Source organism: Hydra vulgaris, chromosome 01 (genome assembly GCF_038396675.1).
Source record: "Hydra vulgaris chromosome 01, alternate assembly HydraT2T_AEP".
NCBI lineage: Eukaryota > Metazoa > Cnidaria > Hydrozoa > Anthoathecata > Hydridae > Hydra > Hydra vulgaris.
In genome coordinates this window covers 43,177,713-43,193,213 of record NC_088920.1, presented here as the reverse complement: position 1 = coordinate 43,193,213, position 15,501 = coordinate 43,177,713, and the positions used below count along the sequence as shown (strand labels likewise).

The following is a 15,501-nucleotide window of genomic DNA, read 5'->3' as shown; positions in this document are numbered from 1 at the left end:
CTTTCTTATCTTTTGTGGAGACTTTTTGTTGATTTTTGGTTTGCTTCAAAATTTTCTTTTCTTTTGACAAACGAATTTCATTTCTGACAGGAGTATCAGTCAAGATCCTTGTTTTTAACTGCCTACTTTCAACATTTTTTTTCTGGCAGATGCTTTTGGGTAAGGTTTTAAAACCTCAGGTGAGATTATAGAAGCAACACTTGTTGACACTTTGTTTAAAATACTTGTTTCAATATTTACTATAGTTATTTCAGACTCTATGTGATTAACATGTGCTGGTATCATTTCAGATTCCATGTTGTTGACAGGAGTGATAGTAACTGTATCTGGAGCAGCTCTATCTGTAACTGATGATGGTAAATATTCGTCATCTTTGAAAATTTCAGAATTGAATGGCTCAATGCCAGCTACTCTAAATCCTGTCTGTATATTAGATGGTGAGAAAGCTTTTGTATACGGTTCTCGAACTATTGAAACAATATCATAAATGGTCATTGGTCTTGGGTTTTAAACCATCCAATTATCACATGCAGAATTGTAAAACCTTTTTAATGGTCCAAAAACAGTTCTATCTAATGGCTGCAATTTATGGCTGCAATGGGGAGGAAAACTTATCATTGTAATTCCGTGTTGAATTGCAAGCCTTTAACAGAAATATGACTTTCATGACTGTCGAGAAGTAACAAAACTGGAGATTCCTGAGAACAGTTTGAATATTTAACAAAATGTTTAATCCATTCTATGGATTAAACATTTTGTTAAATATTCTAATTTCTGAGTTCATCCAACCAGAAGGACTTGCAAATCCCACACATCCAGGAGGTCCTTCCTTAATCATGTAATCATGAAACTTTACCCTAGGAAAAATAAATAATGGAGGAATGGAATTTCCAATAGCATTAGAGGCACAACATGCAGTTACCAATGTTCCTCGTTCTGCAGATGTGATTCTTCCAACTTGTTTACTTCCTCTACCAGCTAAAACCTTTACCGGCTTTTGAACGGTTGTTAAACCAGTTTCATCAACATTATATATACAGTTAGGATTATATTTATATCGATTTCTTACCGTTTTAAGATTTTGAAAAAACTCTCTTACAGTGTGTTTGTTAAAAGCTGTTGATCGAGCGAAGCTCGTTGCTTCAGGTGTTCGTAGAGACAACTCTGGTTGTCTTTTCATAAAACCTTGCAACCAATCAATGCCTGCAATTTTATTTTTGATCCATGATGATGGGCATATCTTATTGTTTTTTAAAGCAAATTCATATGCCAATAATCGCGTTGACCTAGTTGAAAGGCCATAGTTCATTTTTGATGCAATTAGTAAATAACTTGATAAACTTTTTTCATCTTCTGCTGTAAAAACTTGTCTATTGTTGTAGTTAGGCTTGAAAGCTTCATTTGGATTAAGCCTCTTTTTACGACAATATCTTTTTAAAGTCATTCTATCTATGTTAAACTGACGTGCTACAATATTCAGTTGTGTTCCTTCTAAAACTTTATTAACAGCTACTTTCATTGTTTCACTTGGTATAGCAACTTTATTTGTTTTTTTAATTCTATTTCTAACCATTTTAAGATCTGTAAAAAAATATATCAATAAAAACATATGTTTTTAATAAATGCTAATATTTAACATAATAATATTATGTTAAATATTTTTTAATTATTATGTTAAATATTATTCTTTTGATATTATAAAATAATAGTATTATTATTACTAGCTTATAACATAAGTAGATTTAAAAAATGAAATGCTAAAAGCTATTGTTTGTTTATATATAGTTTTTTTTTAAATTATAAATACAATTCCATTCGTTTAACTGTATTGCTTATAAACAAAAACATGGGGCACTTCGTCTTCTATGGGGCACTTTGATCCTCCGATCAATGGGCCCCGCATAGTCAAAGATCAATGTACCCCAATAGGTATAGGTAACATATTGATAGCAATATCTACTGTATAAATTGCAGCCAAATAAAAATTATATATTATATTATACACCTAACACTTACAAATTTAAAATAAAATTGTTGTTAACCCATACAGACATCTAAATAAAAATATATTTGAATTATAGTACGATTTAATAAAATCACTTTTTATGACGAAAAACAATATTTTCTTTATTTTTTTTGACGCTGATAACCTTATGAAAAAGTATTACAAATAATCAATTAGGAAAGCATAATGGTTAATTAAATTGCAACCTCACTAGTAAGGCACCTCTAGTAAGGCAAAAACTCACCTCTAGTAAGGCAAAAATGAACGAGTAAAAGCCAAAAGATCATACTGCCCCGGCGATCAATGCGCCCCCATCTCCCCTACTGCTCTATAAATATCATCTTTTCTCTTCCAGTAACATCCAACTTAAATAGTGGTTGCTTGCAGTCTTGTTGGAAGTAAAGATGTTGAAAAAAAAAAAATCACCAGTATTTTTGTATATGATTGGTTGTCCTGGATGAGTGAACATAAAGTTGTTGCATGCTTTTTTATAGTAGGTCTTAAATTGGCCAAAAATGAAATTTCAAGGGACTAAAGATGATGTAATGTATGGGGCGACAACCCAACCATGGTGATGCTTTTATTTCTGCAGTATAATATAGTCTCGAAAAGTTATGTAAGTTATGTAAACTCTTCTAGATCCTGTTGGACTGAGATTTATGGGTAGTTTATTAGGCATTGTGGACAGACCTGACTCATCTGCATTGTAGAAGAAGGGAATTATTATTTTCCGTTGCTCTCTTAAAATGTTGAAAAACTTGTCTACGCTTGGTTTATTGACACCCATCGCTCTTGCAATTAATGTTGCTTTAGGTTTGCGTACACTAAATTTATGTTTCTTTGTAAAATTAGCTGGCTAATATTCTCCTACTATCTTTGAACAGATGCGAAATACCATATTTCTCAGCAAAGTCAAAAGTTAGTCTTCTACACTGTTTCTTTGATAATCCAAAAAACATTTTGTATCTTGTTGTTATGTAGGATTTTATACCTAAATCTTCTTCCATGAACCGGCATCTTCTGAAATAAAATTTAGCGTTCTAGTAAAAATTTCAGGACTCAGATTTTATATATTTAAATACAGATTTAATAACAAAATTTAAACTAAGAAGTTAGGGCAATTAGTTATTAGGTTCAAATTAATATTTTTCCTAGAATCTGTTTAAAATTTATTCTCACATTTTCATTTTTTCCACAACAGCTTCTGGATCATAGTCATGGTTAGTTTAATAAATTTCGAAACACGGGGCAAGATGACAAGCTCACCATCTTGTCCCCATCATCTTGCCCTAGACTGTCTTTTTAAAAATATTTGAACTAGTAGTGTTCGAATAATGCTTCCACCTAATGAAAAAGTGAAAATTTAGGACATTCTTCATCTTGCCCCACTCCTCATCATGCCTTGGTCTCCCCTATATTACTACGTAAAACATAAATGTGGCACAGTAGCACATAATAAACAAAAGTTAACAATAAAAATCGTCGAACTATTTAAATTATTCAATTACAAAAATAAGCACCGTTTATTTAAGTTTATTATTTGGAATGAAACTAAAATAAAATCGAAGCGCAGTATTTTCTAAGTACTAAAAAAATATTGATACAGGTACTACTATCTCTGATATTAACAAAATTGTAACCAGTTCTTAGAGCCTACATTGAATTTCAAAACATCTCTACGTTCAAGAAATGGTTGATCTATACATCCCATTCCAATTTGAGGAATAAAAAAGTGAGACCCGTTTCCGTTTTTTCCAAGACACAGAAATGTTTCACGGCATTCTACTGAGTACTAAACTTAATCAACTCGGCCAAGATACAATTTCCGTTTCTTTTAAGAGTTCTGAACAAAATCGACAGCAACCACACTTTCCCGATTCATCCCAGTATTGGGTATTTTTTCCTATAAACTAGAAATCAATCAAAATATATTAGTTAACATTAGGCGTATATTCTGTAACATCACAATTTCATCATATTTCTTATGCAACAATTTGGTCAAGTTTCACAATTACACCTTCATTTTTTTTGTCTGCGCCACAATTACACCTTCATTGCTTTTGTCTGCACCAAAAAGAATTTTTTCATAATTGCTTTTTTCATATTTTTGGAACATCTTATTTTACAATATTTTCTGCAGGTAATGTCACAGCAAAATTAAAGTGTTACTAACTATATGGGCTGAGCTATACTTGATTGGAAAAAAAGTTTCAATGGTCCATTAGCTGTTCTTGTTGCTTTGTGGACATACAAAAACTTTTCTGGTCTCTGTCCCTATTTACCTTCCCTATTTTTTTCCCTATTGTACCTATTTCCTTTACTATTCACCCTGTTTTACGTTAGACCAATTTGCAGATATGAAAGGAAAAAAAGAATTACTTGCATTATATTTTCAATATAATAGAATTACATTATGTAACATACTGGTTTCTATTTCATTAAATAGTATTTAAACAGTATCCATCATAGACAGGTAGTTTAGAGAGTTGCAATGCAAAAGTTATATTGAATACAATTAAAATAAAATTCAATACTGTTAATCATGGAATTTTACTTTCAAAGTTAAAGCATTATGGCATTAAAGGTCAAACATATAAGTGGGTTTAAAGTTATCTTTTTAATAGAAAACAGTTTGAATGTACAAAATTATGAGATGTGATAAAATGATATTGCTCTGTAGCCCAATTTACATAATCTTTTAATAAATATAAAATTGATCATATTGAGTATTATTTAAATAAGAATGAAAATAATGAGATAAAAATATTTCACTACTTATATATAAAAAATAGGCTTGTTCGTAAAAAAATTCTAAATGATCTCTATATAAAAAACGAAATCCAAATTGTGTCTGTAAGTTAAAGGTTTGATCCCAAATAATATATTTGTTGTCGTAATATTCAAAAGGGATCACTTTTTCCAGTTTCATTTGAAATAATTTCATTTCTATCTTCATTCTGTAGAATGCCATTTTTCTTTTACATAGGTTTTTCAAGGTTGGAACTTTTTCATGTTTGAAGTTTAATCTCGTGTGTGGACAAAACCATACCCATTTTTCATAACGTAAATCATATTCTTCGAAACTTTTTCTTTGTATTTTGATTTCCATTTTTTTATTAGTTGTCTAAAAAAATTTAAAAAATTGATTTACAATATTAACATGAATAAAACAAGGTTCTGTAATATAAAAATATTGTTGTTTTGCCCAGTTTATATATTCCATTATTAAATGATATAGTTTTTTCATTAAATATGTTTCTAGTTGTTTATGTGGATTAGCAAAATACGATATTTCTGTAAAAAGTAAATGAAATAATCTGTAAAATAACGTCTTTGAAGATGAAAAAATAATAAATGTTTATTTTTTTTAACATTCCATTCGTAAAAGATGTGTTTTCGAATGCTGTAAAACAATAATCTAATTTCATCTTTATTTTTCCATTTAGAGAGTGGTAGTTTAGTTTAATCGAATACAGAAATGATTTTATTTTGTAATTGTTTAAACTCAAAACGAATTCGTTGATGTGCCAAAATTTTTTTACATAAATCTTTCATAAATCTAAAGGTGAGTTTTGATTGATTTTCATGGGTAAATTTGTTCAAGTTATCCAATGTATTATCGTCATAATGAAAAACATAATAAGAAAAATGTCGTTCATGTGGTTCAAACCAAGTCCGTGTTTCGTCCTCAAAGTTTTTAGTGTGAGAATGAATGTTTTCCAAATAAACGCAATGTTCTTTAGTTTTTTTGTCCAACTTTTTGACTTTTTTTTCTCGTTTCATTTGTTTTCTACGTTTATGGAGAAAGTAGTGAAATGAACTAAATTTTTTTTCAATTATGTAGGCAATATTACCCCAGTTGCTGCCCATTTTTTTAATTAGTATTCTAAAAAAAAATTACAAATATATAAAAAAATACAATAAAAAAATTATGTTTGGGAAACAAGTCATAGTTTTACTATACAAGTAAAAAAAACTATGAATTGTTTCCCAAAAAAAGTTTTTTAGAAGAAATCAGGTTCTTGGGCGCATTCAGGTGCTTCAGGTGGTTCAGGTAAAGGGTTATAAAAATTCAAAAGTTCTTGTTGCTTGGCTTCAATGACTGCGCTTGGAAATACTTCATTTGGTGGAGAATAAACAGGTGGTAAATTTTTTATCATACTTTCTTCATAAGTAGGTAGTCGTGGTATTTTGTTTTTGTATTTGTTAAAAATATCATTTCGATGAATTACTTTACATATTTTAAGTAAAAATTCCAATTTACTTTCTAGACTTTCATGAATATTTCCATTATAATCTTTTATGGCATTTTCTTTTATATACTCAACAAGATCGTATGCGTTTTTTAATTTCTGTTTGATACCATGTGGAAGTATCAACACGAATGTAATACTTCTAACGTTTTCATTAGTGAGCTCATCCGTTATTTGTCTGAAAATTTCTATTGAATTCATTTTTTTATATTAGTTAATCTAAAAAAAACAAAAGTATAACAATTATAGATAAAAAAATAGCATAAATAAAAACATATAAAAAATGTAATAAAAAAATCATTTTTTTACATAAATATATTACTGAATAGTAATCGTGATAAATAAATTATTATTAATAATAAATTGTTTTAGTTCTTCGTGTGTAATAATATTGGGGAAACCAACAGCTACATTGTATTCTTCGGTAGGTTTATCAAAAGAACTCGCGTTTAAACTTTGAATATAATTTTCGGGGGTGATAGTAAGAGCAAAAAATTTATCATTATTTTTTAGAGTAAAAGTTATTTTTTTGGCAAAGGGCCATTTTAAAACATCATCGAGCTCGCTTCGAATGAGTTGGAAGAAAATGGCTACATTGTTAACATTTGTGCTTCGAGTATATATTTTTATATGACAATAATACCCTTCAGGTGAGTAAACAGCTTGCAAATAATATGCTTCATCTGATAGCAGTCTTAGATTCATTTGATCGAGTATGATGATATGTTTGTCTTTAAAGAGGTGTTGCTTTACTTGTGGTTGTTGAATTGATTTTTTTAATGCTAAGAATTCTGTACTGTTTTCTTCTACGATTTGATTGAGTTTTGTTATTTCTTGATTGAGATTTTGTACTTCTTCTTGATTTGTTAACATGTCATAGGTGAGTTTTTTTAATTCTAGCATTTCGTTGTTGGTTTCTTCCAAGGTTTGTTGTAATTTAGCATTCTGTTCTTTCAGATTTTTAATTTCTTGCTCTTTTTCTTTTTGTTGTTTTGAAATTTCTTTTGTGTCAATTATTTGTTTAGTTAAGATTTCGTGATGATTTTTTATTCCATTCATGATGTGATTAATAGAAAGATTCAAATAATTTAAATTTTTCTTTTCGTCTTGAATAATTTGCTCGAAATATTGATTTTGTTGTTCTTTATAACATTAAAAACAGATTACAAAGTGTTCATAGTAATCTTTTTCATCTACTTTGGTATTACAAAAAAAGCATATTTTTTGTATGTCTAGAAATTCATAATCACATTCCTGGTTTAACAAATCTTTTTTTTTTTCTTATACGTAAAACATTCGTGTGAGAATTGGTCTGTAGAACATTCTATTTGATGATTCATAAGTTGTTCTTTAGTAAATTCTTTGTCACAAAAACAGCATGGATATATGTTGTCTGCCATTTTTTTATTAGTTGCTGAAAAAAAAAACATTTATTTATATAAAAAACCACAATAATAAAAAAATACACCAGTCTTTTTTTTTTTTAATATAAAAGAATTAACAAATAAATAAAATGACTAAATAGAATAAATAAAAGAACTAAAATTAAAAAAAATGTTTATTTCATTGTCTCTGTTATCGTATAAATCACAAAAAGTCATATTTTCTACTTTCAAGTCACTTTCTTCTAACAGATCCCCAAAACCAGGATACATGTCGCTGTAATCAACATTATTATTAATCATTTTTTTTTAGTTGTCTAAAAAAAAAAGATATATTTAAATAAAAATATTTACAAATTTAATTCTGGTAAATTATCCATTTTATCATAATATCAATGATATATTGTTCCAAGTTTATTTCATTAATAATTTTGTGAATTTCTTTTTCTATTTGATCTACTTCTTTTTCTACTTCTTCTTCTATCATTTGCTTTTTCAACTCTTCAATATAATCCATTTCTTCCATTTCTTCTATATCTTCTGCTAGTAATTGTTCTAAATAAATTTGGTATTCTTCCTCTGACATTTCTTCCAATTCCATTATTTCTTCCAATTCTTTTTCTTCTTGGTCTGTTAATAACAAGTCGTGGTAACAAATCATCCATTCGTTAATATATTCACCATAACTAAAAGAAAAAAATAAAAAATGTATAAAAAACATAAAAAAAAGAATCAAAAAAAAATTGTTATTCTTACAATCCACACTTTTTGATATATTGAATCATTTTTTTTTAATATATAAGTTTGCTAAAAAAATAAAAAAAAAGTTACAAAAAAAAATTATTGTAATATAAAGTTTTGTAATAGGGTCATGCTTTCAATTATGTTATTTAAAAGTTCTTGATTTTTTTCTTTAACTGATGAAAGGTCTAATGACCAACACCATAATGTATGGTATAAAATACGTGCTGCTTCAATTTCTGTTCCGTGTTTTTGATATAAAAAGTTAATATTCTATGCATTCTTTCGTTTGTGTCTTGATAGTCTTGTTGTATACATTCAATTTCTCTTTTTTTATATCCAAGATATTGAGCCAAACATTGCCATTGCCATTGTAAACGTTCAGCTATTTTCAGTTTAAATAGTGAAAAATTCATTTTTATTTTTGCTAAAAAAATATAATATTTATCGTAAATAATTTAATATAAATAATTTACAAACATGTAATTTTAATAAAAGTTCATTATTAACATCTTCTTTTTGCCATTTCGATAAAACAAAGTATAAATGACTTATTGCTTTTTTTTTGTTTGTGTGCTGTAAAATGTAAAGAGTTAAAAAATTTTTTATTTTATCATAGTTTTTTAGATAACTAACATCAATTTTTTTAATTTCGTTTCTTCTAAACTTGAGATTAATAGCTAATTCTTTCCAAGCATGATTCAGTTGTTTTGAGGTATGATTTATAATTTGTTTAATCATTTTTTTCTATTGTATTAAAAAAGATAGCATAAAATTTAAATAAACAAAAAAAAAAGAAGAATATAAACAAAATAAACAAAAAAAAAAGACTATAAAAAAAAATTTTTCTATTAAAAAATATATACATAAAAATTTCTACAAAAAATATAATTATTCGTTTTCTGGAACAGGATCCGGACTCTCTAAAAAAGCGAGAGAGAATATTAAAAAAAATAATTTATACTTTTTTATAAAAAAAAGTAAAGTTAAACTTACGAGGGGAGCTGTCCCAGTGGGAAGGTCCCACTTCTCTGTTCATTGTTATTTCGTTTCTTTCTTGAATGCTTTGCAGAAAGACTTCTAATCTTTCCATGTTTTTATCTATAAGAAAAAAAAAGGTTTTATAAAAAATATTTTTTATTTTTTTATTTAAAATAATATAACAAAATTACCTAATATAGGCGAATAAGGTTGCACATGATGAAAAGGAATTTTTTTTGTCATCTTTTATAATATAATGGTTTCTGAAGAAACCATCATGAAAAACTTCGTGCTTTGTTTTATTTATTATTACGTATTTAATTTTTACTCAAAAAATATTAGGTGTTTTATATAAAAAAACCATGTTGTTTTTTGTAATAAACAAAAATATATATAAATAAAAAATATCATTTTTTATAAAATGCCTAAAATAAGGTAAACTCCTAGATCATTAAACACAGTCAATATGACACGTACAAAAACAACAGTTCCTAGAACAAAAAAAGCAGTTCAAACACAAACGAGTACAAAACAGAGTTCAACATCGACACAGACTGAAAGTCAGTATTTACCGAGCAATTGTAAAAGAATATTATCTTGTTTACGAAGAACAAATAACAGATATAAAGATAATAAAACAAACCGTAAACTTGGAAGAGTTGGTAAAAGAATAAAAAGCTGGGTTCATACCGCTGAATCATATGTCGATATTAAACATCAATTAAAAGAAGCAAATATAAGACGAAAAAATAAAACAAAATATTTATAATTTTTTAGATATATATAATAATTTTTCCTGTTCAAATTTTTTTTTTCTTTTCGCGTTGTATCGCTTGCGATTTTTATTATTTTTTTTCTAAAAAAAATAAAAAAAGTCTTAAAAAAAATTTATTTTATTTATAAAAAAAATTGAAAAAAAAACAACAACTTACTTTGTGTTTAGGAATATTATTTTTTTGTGGTTTTTCTTGCGGTTTATCTTTGATTTTAAAGTCGACACCATCTTCTTCATCAAAAATTTCAAAAATATTATCATCCTCTATAAGGATGACTTCTATAGTAATGTCATTGTCACTAAATACTAGTTCTTGTTCAGTAAATTTTACTTCTTGCGAGATGATACTATTATTTTCTGACACAATTTCGGACATTTTAGTACTTCTTTTCGTAAAACGAGTTTTTGCCATTTGATTTTGTTAACAAAAAATACGCTTTTTATCATGGCTTACTATATAACAGGCCTTGCCAACGCGCGGCTTGCGTAAAAAACTGGAGGCAAGATTAAAAATATTACTTTGCAGTAGTTTACATTTTCAGTTAGGTGATTTTCTCATGAATATAATATTTGTATGATATATCTACTAAAATTAACTTATAAAAAGTGAAAAGATGAATTTATTAGTCTTTTTTTTTTTAAATTTTGTTTATAACTAACATTGTAATATAACTAACGAATAACATTTATAAAAATTTTTAATTAACTTAAATGTATCTAAAACTAATTATGTTTAAACAATTTAGTATATATAGATTTATATTTTGCTATAATTTCATATTAGCATTTACCACAAAATTTATTAATGGGTTTTTTAAGTATTAAAAATAAATTTTTGAGAAAAAAGAGATAAAATCTTTAGAGAATAAAAAGTAAATACAAGCTTTTTAGATATTTTACTAAACACTCTTTTACAGTTTTTGTTAAAAACGTTGCAAAAATTTTACTTTGCGTTGAGTTTTATCAACTTCTGCTTTGGCTCCTTGTGGGAACGAGGTGAATAGAGTCGACAATAATTATTAAATAAAATATTTGTCATTGTTAATCCATGATGTCTTTGCATACCTAATGAAAAAAATTCTGATAGCATCATAAGGAGGTTACACAGTGATGACCGACAAGTGTCATTATATACTTCATAAAAAAGAATGTAACAGTAAGTTGCCCATTGACAGACTTTGTCACCAGGAATTGTTAAACCTCCTCGATTTATGTCCTTTACAAAATTTCCATAGGCTTCATAAAAATAAAAGGTGTCATCTGGATTTTCATCTTCACGAATAATGTACCCAGCAATATAAACTAATGACATTTTAATATCAACAGTCAATGAATCACACAGAGCAGGTAAATTGTCAATAACGTTGCAAATACCCTCGGTTGGTAAAAATTTACATTTTGGACAAGAGTGATCTGAACCAAGATTGGCTAACACATCTGAACTTTTCTCAAACTTTAATAGCAACTTAGTATGATATATAGTTACTTTTTCAAGAACTTGTTGAACGGAAATAAAATAAGTTCCTCCTGAGCCTTGTCTTAATTTTCCAAAGAGCTTTTCTAATGGATCTGTTGTAAAGTTGCCTAATAATACATACTGATGAGTTGTATCTAAAAGATATTTTGACAACTGAACCAAACCATAACAGGTCTGAGCTAAACAATTAGCAGTTTCTCTTGTTAGTAATTTGACTCTTTTTCCTTTTTCCATTTTTTTCATTTGCATTGCAAAATCACCCATTGCAGAAAGTTTGCTTAAATTGTCATCATTAGCAGAAGCAATAGCAGCTCGATTAGAATCTTTCAAACAAATGTCTGCATATGGACTGTGAACAAATTTTCCAAAATTCAACGACTTTAAAGATGAAAATAATCGTCCCTTCATTTTCACTCAGGTCTGGATGACTTTTTAATGCTGACAATGTTTCATCGCAAAACAATTGCAGACAAGTGATAACTTTTTGTCTTTCAATAGGATTTGGATAAACAGAAACTTCTGTTAATTTAGACATTTTGACAATGTTTTTCGTTTCAAGCTTATACAAATTAATAATATCAACCCCACGTGCTATTTTTTTTCTCCATCAATATAAAATTCAAGTTCTTGAGTTTTTTCTGTGATCCAGTTATTACGTATACTTTTTAATAAATGAACATAATCAAATAAAAGAAAAATATTATCTTTAGTACACCATGCTTCTTTTTTTTCAAAAAAGTTATAAAACTTCTGATTGACTCTGTTACCATCACAGACAATAGCAACAACATTGCCCCCATTATTTTTAATTGCATCAAGAATCAGGGTTGTCTGTTCAAAAAGAAACTCAGCATCAAGTTCTCTGACTGGTAACATTTTGTAAAGAAATTTTGGTCCATTAAACAATGTTACAACCAAAAAGCTCAGTACTGTGTTTGCTAAGAGATGAGGTTTGTTAACTGATTTACCAAATACTATGCCACCATGATACTGCAACATTGGTTTAACATAAACTTCATCAAGAAGTAAAATGCATGTTTTTTGTCTATCATCTCTAAGATTAGAGAAAATATGTCTGATATAAGTGGTATCATCTAAAGATTTACATTTAGATGTAATTCTTCCTAAAGTACGTAAACTTGGAAGTTCAAAATCTTCTCTGATGCGATTGTAGGCTGATCGTGAAAGAGAAAAATACTCAAATGCTCTCACAATTGTTTCAATTGGATACTTTTTTCCCCCAATACATGTTTTATTCATTGACAAAATTTGTTGATATACAACTTCTTTTTTGGGTGTTATTTCACAACAATTTAAAAATCTTAATGCTTCTTGGATATGAGAAAATTTGTTCATAATATAAACTCGGTTAGATGATAAAGTCATAACACTTATTTTAACTCCACAATGAAATGCTTCAAAAGTGAGATCTTTATATATGCAAAGAAGAAATCTAGCAATAGCACTTTCCTTTAAAAAGTCTGAAGACTGAATATATAATATATCATTGCATAAATAATTAATAATAGCAAAATTAAATTCATTAGTTTTTAACTTTTCATATAAAACATTAATACTTTCTATTTTTTCTTGTGAATTAAATATTGCTAACTCGTCCTCTTTTTGCCAGCGAACACTATTAAGACTTTTTGATGTTTTTCTAAGTGGCATGGGTACAGTAGGAACTAAACTTGGCTTTATACAATCAAATACTGACGGAGCATCACGAGGTCTCAGCTTTCCATAATCAGTAACAGTTGAATAATTTTTTGGCCAATGTCTTTCACATACTACGGTGTTATTAGTATCAGGAACATTATCTCTTGGTATTATAACAATCCAACGTTTTCGTTATTCAATGTTTCTTGGAAGTCTAAATGTTTTAACTCTATTCTGAGGATTATAATTGCCATTGCAATTTGTTACACAACATCGACGAACCATTTTTTAAATACTAAATTAAATCCTTTGCTTAATCCTTCACCTCTCAACTAACTTTTTTTTTTTAATTTGGAAGTTAGTTAAAATGATTACGGGTGTTTGGTTATTGTAAATTTTATAAAAATATTAAACTTATGTATATATATATATTCAACTTAAATTAATTTTATTAAAAAAAATTTTAAATGAAAATTATTTTGTTAATTTTATAATAATTATTTATTAATGTTTTATAATTATTATTGTTACAAAAAAAAACCACCCCCGTATTTATTTTGTAAAACTGCTTGTTAGTTTTTCAAATATAAAACTATCTTGCCTCCAGTTTTTTACGCTAGCCGCGCGTTGGCAAGGCCTGTTATATAGTAAGCCATGCCTTTTATGTATAAAATTTCAGGGCCGTACCGAGCCAATTTTGCGCTTCGGGCAAGAAAAGAAAATTGCGCCCCCTCTTCCCCTCCCTTCTCCCTCCCCCTCCTTAAAAAAAAGAAAAGAAGAAAATTAAACGAAAAAAATGATTTATTGATCACAAAATTTATCACATCAAGTTATAAGTAAAATTTGTCATTAAGGTTGCACAAACTTAAGTTCAATGCCACTTTTCTGGCTTTTCTTGAGGCAAATTCACTAATGACATCATCAAAATCAATGTTGTTTGCCACTTCATTTTCAATTGAAGTTATAGTCAAACTAGACAAACGTTCTTGGCCCATTGTTGACCTCATATAGCGTTTTATGAGCTTAAGTATGCTAAAACTTCTCTCACACGTAGCAACTGTGACTGGTATGGTGAGGAAGATGCGAATAGCAATTGTTGTGTTGGGATAAGCATTGGTCAAAGAATATTTATGAGTGAGCTGCAAAATGTCGATCGGGCTAGATTTTTTAAAATTGTCTATCATTGCGGCAGCTTGATATTTAAAGCTTGCTATTTCTGACTGGAAATCGGAAAAATTTTTGCCTTGTAAATTTGAGATAAATTTGCAGCTTTTTTCTTGAGTTCATCCACTGAACTTTTAGAGAGTGAATGCCCACTGAGGAAGTCAAAATCAGAGGATACAGCAGGATACAGCTTCAAACCGCCACTCAATTTGTGTAACAATGCTGTCAAACACAAGGTTGCACTGAGATCCGAATTCTGTTTCTGCTGTGAGAAGGTGAGAGTCATCTTCAGCTTCATAAAGTGCCATCCGCTTCACTTTGCGCTTCCTCTTGATTAGAAAGCCACCATCAATTCCGCTCTGGTTAGCTTTTTCTGTGGCATCTTTGATAATGTTGTCCACCCCAACATCTTGAAAATTCTAAATGGAAGCCTTCAATCATTTCATTTTTTTTGAGGCAATGTCAATTGAAATGGTTTTTGACTGAAGCAGTTTGTTTTCCCGGTCAATTAGAGAAAGAATTTGACACCAGAAATCCAACAAACACAGAAAACTGAAATCAATTTGAATCAGAAGTTCTTTTGCACTGCTAACTGTGACAGCATTTGTCATGGGATTGTGGATAATGGATTCCAAAACTTGAAGAACATCTTTGATTTGTCTGTGCAATGGTGTAATTGCTTCTTTTTTGGTAGACCATCTTGTGTCACTATTTCCCTTTAATGAGATGGTCAACGTTTTCATCAGTTTTTCCCATCTTGACGTGAAGCTTGAAAAAAGTTAAAGATGGCTTGAACCTTTCCAAAAAACGTAATCATGAGTGGGGCAACCTCAGCAGCATGAACACCAACAAGATTTAAAGTGTGAGCTGCGCATGGAACAAATCTTGCTGACTCATTAAGAGAATGGATGTGAGCTTTGACGCCATTGTATTTTCCAGACATATTGGCTCCATTGTTATAGCCTTGGCCCCGGCAAACGGAAATGCTTAGACCATCCTTCTCCAATTTTTCACTCATCTCTGTTGCAAGACCTTTTCCGGTTTTTTAGTGAGATTCAATGAAG

At 28.7% G+C, this 15,501-nt stretch overlaps 2 protein-coding genes across 2 annotated transcripts; both read right to left on the bottom strand.

The window, feature by feature from the left end:
* Positions 1-6,576: 6,576 nt before the first annotated feature.
* LOC136074427 (TNF receptor-associated factor 5-like) lies at positions 6,577-7,317 on the bottom strand. The gene has a single exon (XM_065786745.1). The coding sequence runs from the start codon at positions 7,315-7,317 to the stop codon at positions 6,577-6,579; it is 741 nt and encodes a 246-aa protein (XP_065642817.1).
* A 1,892-nt stretch (positions 7,318-9,209) lies between these two features.
* LOC136075356 (uncharacterized) lies at positions 9,210-13,760 on the bottom strand. Its single transcript, XM_065788254.1, has 4 exons — positions 10,295-13,760; positions 9,554-10,218; positions 9,378-9,482; positions 9,210-9,304 (listed from the first exon to the last, which is right to left on the bottom strand). The coding sequence occupies exon 1, from the start codon at positions 13,283-13,285 to the stop codon at positions 12,206-12,208; it is 1,080 nt and encodes a 359-aa protein (XP_065644326.1). The 5' UTR covers positions 13,286-13,760; the 3' UTR covers positions 9,210-9,304; positions 9,378-9,482; positions 9,554-10,218; positions 10,295-12,205.
* Positions 13,761-15,501: the final 1,741 nt, after the last annotated feature.

Bases quoted from the DNA above. Each gene is read 5' to 3' on its own strand.
- LOC136074427 (XM_065786745.1), bottom strand. From the start codon at position 7,317: ATGAATGGAATAAAAAATCATCACGAAATCTTAACTAAACAAATAATT.
- LOC136075356 (XM_065788254.1), bottom strand. From the start codon at position 13,285: ATGCCACTTAGAAAAACATCAAAAAGTCTTAATAGTGTTCGCTGGCAA.